Source organism: Bufo gargarizans, chromosome 9, assembly GCF_014858855.1.
Source record: "Bufo gargarizans isolate SCDJY-AF-19 chromosome 9, ASM1485885v1, whole genome shotgun sequence".
Taxonomy (NCBI): Eukaryota; Metazoa; Chordata; class Amphibia; order Anura; family Bufonidae; genus Bufo; species Bufo gargarizans.
This window is the reverse complement of record NC_058088.1, coordinates 106,941,636-106,954,019: the sequence shown is the minus strand read 5'-3', so window position 1 is coordinate 106,954,019 and position 12,384 is coordinate 106,941,636. Positions and strand designations below refer to the sequence as shown.

The 12,384-nt window shown below is 44.1% G+C and overlaps 1 protein-coding gene across 3 annotated transcripts in view; it reads right to left on the bottom strand.

Annotated features, from left to right (window-relative positions):
- The window catches only part of LOC122946774 (ubiquitin carboxyl-terminal hydrolase 12-like), a 77,523-nt gene that overhangs the window by 4,442 nt on the left and 60,697 nt on the right, over positions 1 to 12,384 (bottom strand). For all 3 annotated transcript variants that reach the window (XM_044306579.1, XM_044306577.1, XM_044306578.1), the window contains 4 exons: positions 11,354 to 11,580; positions 5,920 to 5,996; positions 3,192 to 3,275; positions 1,319 to 1,516 (listed from right to left, as the gene is read on the bottom strand). In XM_044306579.1, the coding sequence (XP_044162514.1) occupies positions 1,319 to 1,516; positions 3,192 to 3,275; positions 5,920 to 5,996; positions 11,354 to 11,563 (569 nt within the window). In that variant the 5' untranslated portion in view covers positions 11,564 to 11,580. The remainder of the gene's footprint in view (positions 1 to 1,318; positions 1,517 to 3,191; positions 3,276 to 5,919; positions 5,997 to 11,353; positions 11,581 to 12,384) is intronic.

The following is a 12,384-nucleotide window of genomic DNA, read 5'->3' as shown; positions in this document are numbered from 1 at the left end:
TCATCTGTTCCGGCCCCCCTGAAAATGAATGGGTCCGCACCCGTTCTCTAAAATTACGGAACGGATCAGGACCCAAGTTGCGGATGTGTGAATGGACCCCAAGGCTGCATTCACATGTCCATGTGCTGGATGCACTATGGGGGGGGATTATCAAAACTGGTGTAAAAAAAACTGGCTTAGTTGCCCTTAGCAACCAATCAGATTTTACCTTTCATTTTTCAGAGCTGCTTTGGAAAATGAAAGGTGGAATCTGATTGGTTGCTATGGGCAACTAAGCCAGTTCTACTTTACACTAGTTTTGCTAAGTTTGCCCTTTTATGTCCGTACTACTCTTATGTGTCAAGGCCTGAAACATGGATATAACCGACCGGAACTCACATCATCATAGGGGATCTGCAACTTTCAATGCCAGGAAACTAGTGCAGGAGGCTTGATAAATTGTTTTTTGATTCTCTGAAATGGGATAGTACTTCCAAAGGCCCCCTTACAAAGTTACAGCCCTAAATTACACTTAGGGCTCATGCACACAAACGTATTTTTGTCCGCATCCGACCTGCATTTTTTGGGGCGGGTTGAATGCAGACCCATTCATTTCAATGAGGCCACAAAGGATGCTGACAGAACACCGTGTGCCAAATTATGGACAAAGATAGGATAAGCCAAACGTTCTGTTCCACAGAGCGAACACGACCGGTATCCGTGCCTTGCGGATTCGCATTTTGTGGACCACAGAACATGGGTTTTCCGAGGCTTTAGAACTGACACCCATGACCCCCACTGATCTGTTGTTTGAGAAGGCAGCGGCACAGTAGAGTCACAGGCCAGTTGACAATACATTCATTGGTATCCATGGCCTAGGGGCAGCTCAGTTCCATAGAAGTGAATGGGGCTGAGCGCGATACGATATACAACGATACGCCACTATACAATGTACGGCCCTGTGTAAGAACAGAGAAGGATGCGGTTCTCACAAGAGCGCCAGTGCCTTCTCAAACAGCTGATTGCGGGGGTCTGGGTGTCAGACTCCAGCCGATCACATACTGATGACCTACCCTGAGAACAGGTCACAGTTCTAAAGTCTTGCTTAACCCTTTTGAAGACTTGTCGCATAACTGTGTTCAGATTCACCATCCAGAAATACAGCTGGATTTGTGACTCTGACCTGTAATTATGGGCCGGTAATATAGTAACGAGACTGAAGATGAAGCAAGAACTCCCTTAATCATAAAATATTACTAAGAACAAATCACAGTCTTATAACGTATGCCATAGACTTCGGGTGATACATTACTGCGGAAATACCCCGATGTTTACCCACCTCCCACAGTGAACAACCACCGCTACGAGGTCATACATTCGCTCAGGGTTAGTGGCATCCCCGGAAGTGTTGAAGAGCCGAAGCTCAAGTGGAAACACCACGCGGTAGGAAAGTTTGGTATATCGGTGCAGCTGGTCCATGTACTTAAACCGTTTCAAGTGCAGGGCTAATATCATAGGCAACTTCTTCACTCTCATCCTGCCAACGCATAGGAAACACACTTAGCAAACACTTCATGGAATTACTCAATAACAACAGTTTTTGGCAAAAGGGAAAGGCAACGACACACAACTTGAAAAGAAATTAACGGCAACAGAATTTAATCCTCCTCAAGCACCAAGTACTAGTACGGTGCTGTAATACACTACCTGCTGTGTGGCTTGTCTGCTCCCAGGGAGGAGAAAAACATGAAATATGTACTGACTGACAAAGACTAAGGCTTCATGCACACAGCAGTTGGGGCGGCCGTGGCCGTATTGCGGACCGCAAACGGCGGGTTGGCAATCCACGGCCGCCAGCTGTGTGCACCCCGCATTATGGATGCGGACACATTCACTTGAATGGGTCTGCAATTCCAGAGATGTGGAACGGAACGGAACACCGGAAGCACTTTGCAGTGCAGACATACCACGGACCCATTCAAGTTGAATGGGTCCGGCCGCTGCATGGATGTTGCCTGTGTATTGGGGACCGCAATTGCGGTCCCCAATGCACGGAACAGCCGCACAACGGCCATGTGCATGAGGCCTAACGGTCAGCAATCTCAGACTTAGGGCTCATTCAGACGGCCGTATGCTGTCCGCAAAAATACTGAATGCTATCCTTTTTTTGCGGATCTGCAAAAAAACTGATCCGCAAAAAAACGGATAGCATTCAGTATTTTTGCTGACCCATAGACTTCAATAGGGCCATGTCCTGATTTTCACGGACAAGTATAGGACATGTTTCATTTATTTTGCGGAACCTTGGAATAGAAAAGGGCCCCATAGAAGTGAATAGGTCAGCATCTAATCCGCAAAAAAACGGATCCGCATTTTTGCTGATAGCATACGGCCGTCTGAATGAGCCCTAATATGTAGTACTGACAATCAGGATTATAGCTAAAGGGCAACGCATTTTCCAATGTGAATAGTTTCTACACACGAAGCTTGAACCAGGCCCAACAGTTTACTCAGTTGTCAACCACAAGAGAACCTGTCACTTGGTTTCCCTCCCCTACAGCACCAACTGGTTAACAGTACTAGCAATACACTTTTACATAAGCTGACTGATAGTAAAAGAAGCTCTATTCCAGCAAAAAGAAAGTGCTTCCTACCGGTCATCTGGGTGGTGCTGTGCCCGGGAATGGTCATGCAGTCCGGCTATGAGCACCCCATTGTGGTGCGACTGATATCATAAAGAAGCTCCGACCTTAGGAGAAGCTCTGATGAAATCTACATCACTTTGCCTCCCAGAGTAAGTGCACAGTGGGAAACAGAGTGACAGGGAAGATTCCTTCCCGACAATTGGCTAGATCAGGGATGCTCAACCTGCGGCCCTCCAGCTGTTGCAAAACTACAACTCCCAGCATGCCTGAACAGCTTACAGCTATCAGCCTACAGCAGGGCATGGTGGGAGTTGTAGTTTTACAACAGCTGGAGGGCAGCAGGTTGAGCATCCCTGGGCTAGATAGTCGGCCTGTGTAAAGGGAGCATCAGAGAAGGAAGTCCTCCTATATCAGCGTGCATTAAAAAGTGCTACTTATGGTATCTCTCACTATGGGGACCAGCCTTGCACAAGCAGATACATTACAGTAAACTTCTCAATGTCAGGACATAATCTGTTAACGCCACAACAGACAGTAGCACGCCAAATATCTAAACATTCTTCTTACCTCTTCTGTCCTTCCTGTTTGCTTCGACACTGCTCACAGTAATATTTGTATTCACTGCATAGTGTTTCTGTATTACTGAACCCCCTGCAGGAACACACACAAGGCTATATAACTACACAGTCTGCTGTACACCTCGGCACATATGCATAAACAGTGGAGGATGTGACAAAACAAGTCATATAAACTTTATTTTTTTTATGGACCTGTATTTTAGCTTTTAAGCATTATGAGAATGTACTTGATAGTGTTCAATAAAAGGAGTGCCTGCTGAAAAGTCTGTATTCGTGTTTATGTTGATTCTTCCTCAAATGTGCAGATTACAGAAGAGTTTACTGCGCATTATTCTGTAAAATGGACATTGTAATTCCAAATGTTCAGACACTGAAAGTATAACTGTCGTATTTTTTTATTTTTTGGGAGTATTGGATTGTGGTGATTAATATCACCCTGGTGGCCCTATTTCAACTTTTCACTGTGTATTCAATTACCCCTTAATTCCACAGTTTTGTTCCCTGTACTGCCTACTTTTTCCTGTGCTTAAAATAGAGTTGCTAGGCATGGTCCGTCTATGTGTTGAAGGACGGAGGACGCAGAAGCACGCAGCCTGCAAGGTCAGATTACTGACAGCAAGGGACTGTAAGTAAATGATTAAAGCCAGGTCCTCCCCAGCAGCTGATAACAGTGCCTGGGCTGTGTGCACTTCTCCCTGTCCCTGCACTTGGCAGACGCTCCCTCACTCAGCAGACTGGGACAATGCAGAGTTGGAGCAGCGCACAACAGGGAAGGGAGATCTGCCGCCTGCTCAGTGTATAAATGACAGCAACATGTGGTAAGAGGACCCCTTTGTGCTACAGGAGATTAACCCTTTAGGGGGAAGGCTCTGGTTACTGACACTTTTGGGGGGCTATTGTTACTGGCTAGTGAGGGCAGGCGGTGAGGGCAGGCATCTTAACTGAATAGTGAAATTGCAGTTTTATGCAGACTGGTTGCTAAGGGCTGAATCTTATTAAATATGGGGTAAGTCAGTCTAATAGTAACTGATTCTGGAATATCATGTTATTAGTAACTACATATATGAAAATTGAAATTAGGGTCTAAATGTGACAGTTATCCTTTAAATAGTAATACATACAGGCCTTTACCTGCATTCAGACTACTGAGACCATCAGAAAATTGCAGCACAGTTTCCAGCAGAAAACATGAATCTAATAGCCAGAAAAATCTGGTACACGATATTGGTAAAGGTAAAATCAGCCACAGTTTCCCTTGCCTAGGCAGCAATGCTGGAGCACCTTTTCTTAGATCACTACGTTGTTCTATTCATCACTTACTCCTAGCTGACAGGTCCTCATTACTGCACCACGTGGAGAGTTCATGGGTCCTCTTTTATAAAACCTAAGCACATGTTCTGCTTTGGCTAAAAGAGCATCTGTCAGCATGATCAACCCTATGAAACTAGGCATATTACCTGGTAGGGTTGATCATGCCGAGTAAAATGATACCTTTCATTTTTATGTAGGTTGAAATGCTGCAGAGAGGTCTCTGTTTTTATATTTATGCAATTTAGTAATTTTGCGCACCAAGGGGCTGGTCTGAGCCCTTGGAGCACTTCTAAAACAATGCCCCTGTGCTGTGTGCACTCCACCCTCCCCTTTGACATGACTAACCCTGGATTCTAGCGCCTGCATCAGCTCAGTGACTTAGTGCTTGTACAGTGGATCAAATGCTGCTTCCCGAACTTGGGAAGCAACTGCAGATCCATTGCACAAAAGCCGACTCGGCTCAGCACAGGTGTGATAATGCAGGGCTAGACGAGGTGTCAATCATAGGGTAGGGGGAGTGCACAGAGCACAGGGGTGTTGTGTTAGCAGTGCTCCAAGGGCTCAGACCAGATCCTTGGTGCATTAAATTGACAATTTGCATAAATTGATACATAAAAACAAAGATATCACTGCAGCAGTTCAACCTATAGAAAAAAAGAATCAATCATTTTACTCAGCATGATCAACCCCATCAGGCATTATGAATGGTTTAATAGGGATGATCATGCTAACAGATGCTCTTATTTTATTAAAGAGGACCCATGAACTCCCCACGTGGTGCAGTAATGAGGACCTGTCGGCTAGGAATAAGTGATTAACGGAACGTAGCGCTCTAATGGGAGAAAAACAAAAGTTACAATACAGCAGACATTTCCACTGATATCTGCTTTCAGTTGTCTCACTTGTTCGAGTCACCAAAACGATTAGCAGAAGGGCTTAATCACGTTTGTCCCCCGTCATCAACTGGAGTTCATGCTGCCATCCATACTGCTCCATATTGTTTCCATGCAGATTCACACTTCCCTACTACCCGCTGCACAGCCTCCGATGTGCCCATGTTCCAATCCCCGCAGTATGGCCATGGTCACAGACTGCCATCAGCGGTGACATGGCCACAAACAGGGCTTCATCACTGAAACTAGTTACTGGCTGCAGAGGAGCATATGTGACCAGGGCCATGCTGCACCAGATGTCAGCACTGTAGGGACCAGAACATGGACACAGAGGAGGCAGCACGGAGGACTGGAGTGCCGGGGACAGGCAAGTATGAGACAGGGTGCAGGCACTTGCTAAAAACTCATTATTCCTGGAGAACCCCTTTAATTATCGCATGCAAAAAAATGAATCAAATGAAGAAAAAAAAAGGATCAAATATTTGTTCTTCATGACTTGTGAATGGGCCTCACCTTAAGCAGTGTGTAATGGAAGTATTCTGCTCCACATCCACTGAGAGATCCAAGAAATCTTCATCTTTGCTACTAACCTTGAAAAGCAGAAAGAAATAGAACAGTGTGACTGTAAAGCACTGGAAGGATAGTGGCATTTCCAGTTCTAGAGGAGATTTATAGGACTGTAAAACTAGGGATGCACCGGGTATCGAATTATCGATACTTTTGTACTGGTATCGATTCTATACCGGGATTTGCCATTTACCGATACTAGGCTGCGCTACTGCTCTCAGCGCGCGCCATGTTCCCTCAGCAGCACAGGGGAGAAGGAGTCACTCTCTCCCTCCCACCTGTGCAGCTGCCACCAATGAGGAGAGAGAGGGGCGGAAGAGGGGAGGGGTTGTGGCCACTGTACCACAAATGATAACTAAACCATTAATACAAATACAGGAGGTGGGTGCCGGCGGCAGAATCACATAGCCAGCACCCAACCTCTATGACAGGGATCTGCGATCAGCGGCAGTTAACCCCTCAGGTGAAGCAGCTCCCTGTCATATCGGTCCGGTGCCGGCTATGCGATTCTGCTGCCGGCACCCACTTCCTGTATTTGTAATTGTATTAATTGTTTAAAAAAATTGGTGGCGCAGTGTGACCCCTCCAACCCCACCCAGCATTAAAAGCATTGGTGGCAGTGGCCACAGGGTCCCCTCCCCTTGTCATTGGTGGTGCAGTGGCAGTTGTGATCAGAGCCCCAGCAGTGTAATCGCAGGGCTCCGATCGGTTACCATGGCAGCTAGGACGCTACTGAAGCCCCGGCTGCCATGGTGAGCTCCCTGCTGCAGTGTGCACAAAGCACTATTCACCCTCAGATCTATTAGGGTGAACAGGACAAGGGATTAAAAGATCCCAGGTTCTAGCCCCTAAGGGGGAAATGGTTATAAAATAAAAAGTGAAAAATAAAATAAAAAAATTATTAAGTATAAATCACCCCCTTTCCCAATTTTACATATAAAATGTATAAACAATAAACAAACATATTACATATCACAACTATAAAAATATCTTTATGCGGTGAACGCCATTTCGCCATTTTTTGTCATCTTGTGCCCCCCAAAAAACTGTGGGTGGGACTGTTCTATTATTTGCCAGACGTTCCATAAAATGCGGAATGCACATGGCTTTTTTGTGGTTTTATTTTTTTGCGTGGTATTGAGTATTGCAATACTTTTTTATGGTATCGAAATCAAATCAAAATTTTTGTATGCTGACAACCCTATGTAAAACCAGGGCTGAACACAGAGCCGTGTTACTCTACATATATAATTACATTCTGTAGGTGTGGAGGCTTCCAGGACTGTAGGCATTTACTGTAAAAAATGAATTGCGTGTAATTCAACAGTTACCCTGTTATCCTGAAGTAGATTTCTTTAAAAAAAAAAAAAAAAAAGAAAGGAAGAAGGACAGATCCGGCACTAATACATTCTTATGTTAAAAAAAATGCCGGATCCGGCATTCCGGCAAGTGTTCAGTTTTTTGGGCTGGAGATAAAACTGTAGCATGGTGCGGTATTATCTCCGCCCTGAAAAGTCAAAAAGACTGAACTGAAGACATCCTGATGCATCCTGAACGCATTACTCTCCATTCAGGATGCATGGAGATACAACTGATCAGTTATTTTCCGGTATTGAGCCCCTAGGACGGAACTCTATGTCGGAAAGAAAAAAAGCTAGTGTGAAAGTACCCTAATAGAGTGAAAGCCAAAATTCAGGAATCCCCCTAAAAGTTCCACATTATCTTTAGGGGCAGATTGAAAGATCCATAAACATTTAAAGGAACGTCAAACTCTGTATTAGAAAGCAGATGATCGGATAATGGATGTTAAAGATCACAGTAAAGGACTGTTTATATGGATCAGTGATTGGGCAACTGATCGCATTTTAGACGCAAGTTCCCAATCAATCTCAGACGTAAACATGCCCAGAGACCGAGCAAACACTCCTCTGTTGTCCATTACATCTTCTATGTGAACATGATCATCGGGTGTCATCTTCAGACCACCTTGCATAATCAATGAAACTGAATGGGGATGAATGATCGTACAAACCACAGTACTGGCAATTGCTCCATGTAAATGGGAGCTAAACAAACACTGATCACTGCACGTTACCAACAGAAAATCTGCCGACAGAACTGCCCCGTAAGGGGCCTTCACGCGCTTTGCAGAAATTTCCGCAATGAAAATCAGTTCCATTCATTTGAATGAGGCGGCAAGAACATGGATTTCTGTAAGCCCCATCCAGGTGAATGGAACGGATTTTTAGCTGCAGAAATTTCTCCAACAAAACCTGCCGCGTGTGAAGGCCCCTAATAGAGCTTTTTTTTTATCATCATTATTGGACATATGCTACCAAAACAACTGTGACTCATTCACAAGAGCGCCACAAAAGTTGTAAAATGCCATAGAAACATCTAACTGTATGTTTATCAAAGTTTTATTTTTGGAAGCTTTATGACTAATACTACAATCTGGAACAGATGGCAACTACAAGTTACTCTGACCCACAAGTCCACAACCAAAAACAACATGCAATTTGCTCCTCCATACTTCTGAGGGGTAATCAAAAGTGATGGTCACCGCTGATCATATAAAGAAAAGTGACCTCCTGCCTGGAGGTTTGGGCCTAAATTATAATGCATACGTTACATGTGGTCCAGTCTGCGGCCTACAGGGGGCGCTGAGTAACGGTTATATTGCTTTGTAGAAAATGGTGAAGTAGCTGCTTATCTAATTACCGATTTAAAATTGTGTAACTTTGCATTGATTTACTTTGTATACTAATCTTGACTTCTATTATACCTGAGAAGTCCATTCAGTAGAGCTAGGTATAGGTATAGCTGCTATTAGGCCCTATTCTAGCATTTAGTACATTCTTTGAGAATTCTTTTTTTTTTTCCTTTATCAGATCATTTCTGTGTACAAGGATGATAATCCTCAGAAGTCAAATCATGAAATTTCCAGACACTGGACAAACCTTCAATCCCGAGAGATGAGCTTAGAGGCTCTTGGCTATAATACAGGATGCAACTCAAGGTCAGAACACCAAGTCAAGTACAGTATGTTTGTGTGCAGGGTATAGCATCTGCCTCAAAACCTCAGTGGGAACCCACCCTTAGAGTTATGCCAGATGGTGCAGTATGCCACGTCTACACATGGCAGCCAATGGCTGTACGACTTCGCTGCAACATCGCTGCCACGGCTGGACCTGCCCCGTCATGTGTGCCTTACCCTAATATGGACTACACATTCCATATGCTCTACTTGAACATTTAAAGAGACTCTATTTATTATTATTATTTTTTTAAAGAGGCAGGGAACCAATTCAAAATATAAAAATGTTACACATAACGTCCTGAGACCCCTCCATTCTAGCACCGCCATGGCTATGTTTTTGGCTGCAGTGATGACATGCCTGTGTATGTGCATACCACCAACGGGGGTTCAGGGTAATAAAGTAGGACTTGTTTTTATGATTCTAATAGCTTTCCTGTCTTTAAAAAAAAAAAACTTTAATAGAATAACTCAACCCCTTTAAAGAAGCACTCCCGCAAAAATGTCAATTCTCTGACCTGTTAGAAATGTACATGATGCAAAATGTAGTGAAGGTAAGTCTACTTTCACACTCGCGTTTTGGCTTTCAGTTTGTGGGATCCGTTCAGGGCTCTCACAAGCGGTCCAAAACGGATCAGTTTTGCCCTAATGCATTCTGAATGGAAAAGGATCCGCTCAGAATGCATCAGTTTGCCTCTCTTCCGTCTCCATTCCACTCTGGAGACGGACACCAAAACACTGCTTGCATGATGAAACTGACCCAAACGGATCCGTCCTGGCACACAATGTAAGTCAATGGGGACAGATCAGTTTTCACTGACACAATCAGTCACAATAGAAAACGGATCCGTCCTCCATTGACTTTCAATGGTGTTCATGACAGATCCGTCTTGGCTATGTTAGAGATAATACAAACGGATCCGTTCTGAACGGATGCAGACGGTTGTATTATCTGAACAGATCTATGACGGATCTGCACAAAACACGAGTGTGAGAGTAGTCAAACTTCTTGGCGGGGACTGTATTTGTGAGTTATACCTCCCTTCTGATGCTTAGCAGGGCAGGAAGTCAGTTACTTATCTATGCATTCAGGCTCCCATAGAAATACTTCGAGAAACTGACTTCTTGCTTGTCCACACATAATATGCTACGTTATTTGGAAAGTCAGAGTGTTGGTCACAAGACACAGCTGAGGATCAGAAGAGAGGTTATAATTCACAAATACAGTCACTGGTAAAACAATGACTTTCACTACAGTTTACATCATGTACCTTTCTAATGGCAGAGAATTTACATTTTGTAGGACTGCTTCTTTATGAGGAATCTCACATTGCGGACAGAATGTTAGAGAGCAAGAGAAGCTAAGTAGAGTGAGACTTTTGTGGGATACATTCAGTCCAATGATCAGTTTAGGTGACTACAGAAACAGTAGTCATGTGTATGTATAAGGAATAACATTATATTTTGGCACTTTTCCCCTGAGCAGACTCTACCTCTAATTAGCAGTTTCCCCATAGCTAGTAGCTGTATACTATCAGCTATGATGTCTCTCATACGCAGCACACGGGAGTAGTTCTTTCTCCCCTATCTGTTCTTAGCACACCCTCATAAGCACCAGCATGGAGGACATTATACAGCAGTACTGAGCAGTGTAGCTGTGAATCCAGCACTGCGAGTGATAAAACAGAAAACTTACTAGAGCCACAGCCAGACTCAGCATCTCTGTAACTCTGCCTCTCTCCTTCCAGCACCTATGTAACCTGATCTCTCTGAAGACTGATTTTACCAGTAAACTGAGGGCGCATGATCAGTACAGGAAAAGAGTAAAGAAAAGCGGATCAGAAATAAGTATTTTCTCCGAGCTATATTATAAAGTTTCTTGCATTCGCTTGTACAATTGATTTTTATGAAGTTTTAATGAACGAGCGGAGAATTAAATCATTAAATTCCAAATTAAATTTAAACCTTTCCCACAAACTAAATATAAGTCTGCTTAGCTCCTCCATGCCGGTAGAGCAGCTGATTCAACGTGACAGGTCCCTTTTCAAGCAACAGAGGCAAGTCCTCTAAACAGGTCCCTCATCTCTAAGCCAGAGCAACGAGCCGCAGCAAACAGTAGCTCTTACTCTGAGGGACCATTGTCATCTCCTGAGGTCTACAGACACCCACAGATTTTAGTGGAAGCTTTACAAAGCATGAATCAGGGTCGCTACAGAGGGAATGAATATTTGTTGAGTAGTTCTCCTAGAGGAGACCAATGATCACATTATTACAGCCTGGATTACTAGGAAGCTGTAGAGGATATCTTTAGAACCAGTTCTTGGTCTAGTACACGCAACTCACAGTTTCACAGTTAAGACATCTGGTTTCATTGGTTAAAGTCCCCTGGAAGATCTCATGAACCCAGGTGAGGTCGGGCTTATCGGGCTCCTGAAGATCTAAGCTCCCGTTCTGCAGCTTGCCATTCTGGTTCTCCTGTTTCTTTTCTTCTTGCAGCAGGTCAGCAATAGTGTTGAGAAGGTAGTTTAAGAACTCATGGGCATCCTGTTGCATGTAGTTGTCAAACAGTTCTGCAAAAAGACATTAAAACAGAATTACACAAAACCTAGCCCCAATACCCTACTCTCCCCCATAGACAAATTGAAAGGGGAATAGGGAAATGTTCTGGGATCTTCAGCTGTCCTAATAGCTCCCTGCAACATAAACCACATACTGAGCCGACATATGGTTTACCCCATTTATAGAAGCCAAGGTGCATTAACCAGACCGTCAGAGGGGTTTTCTGACCTTAGGTCATCAGAATCTGAATGGTGAGGGTCTGGCACTGGGAACCCCTACCAATCAGTTGTGTGAGGAAGCCACGGCAGCCATCGGAGCTACAATGAGCACAGCCGCCTCCTTGCTTACCATGCACAGCGCTGTACATTGTATAGCGGCTGTGCTTGGTATCGCGCTCAGCCTCATTCACTTCTATGGGGCTGAGCTGCACCTGGGCCACGTGACTGATGAACGTGTTGTTACTGGCCTAGAGAAAGTTATGAGAAGGTTGCGGCGGTTCTGCGAATGCAGCTGCATTCTCACATGGCGCATCTGCGAGAGTTCCAGGTATTAGAGCCCCACCAATCAGATTCTGATGACCTATTCAGAGGATTTAAAAAAATACATATATAAAAAAAAAGTGGAAAAACCCTTTAATCTTATCTGCCTTGCATTAGGATAACTTATTTTTTTATAACTGCATTAATTTTCCTGTAACTGGTAAATTTCATATGACATGACAGGGCCCAAATTATCAAAAATCATTATTTTTCCAGGTCTACAAGACAATATTTAGTAACCTCTGGGCAGTCTTCTGCTTGGTGCAGGTATCAGTG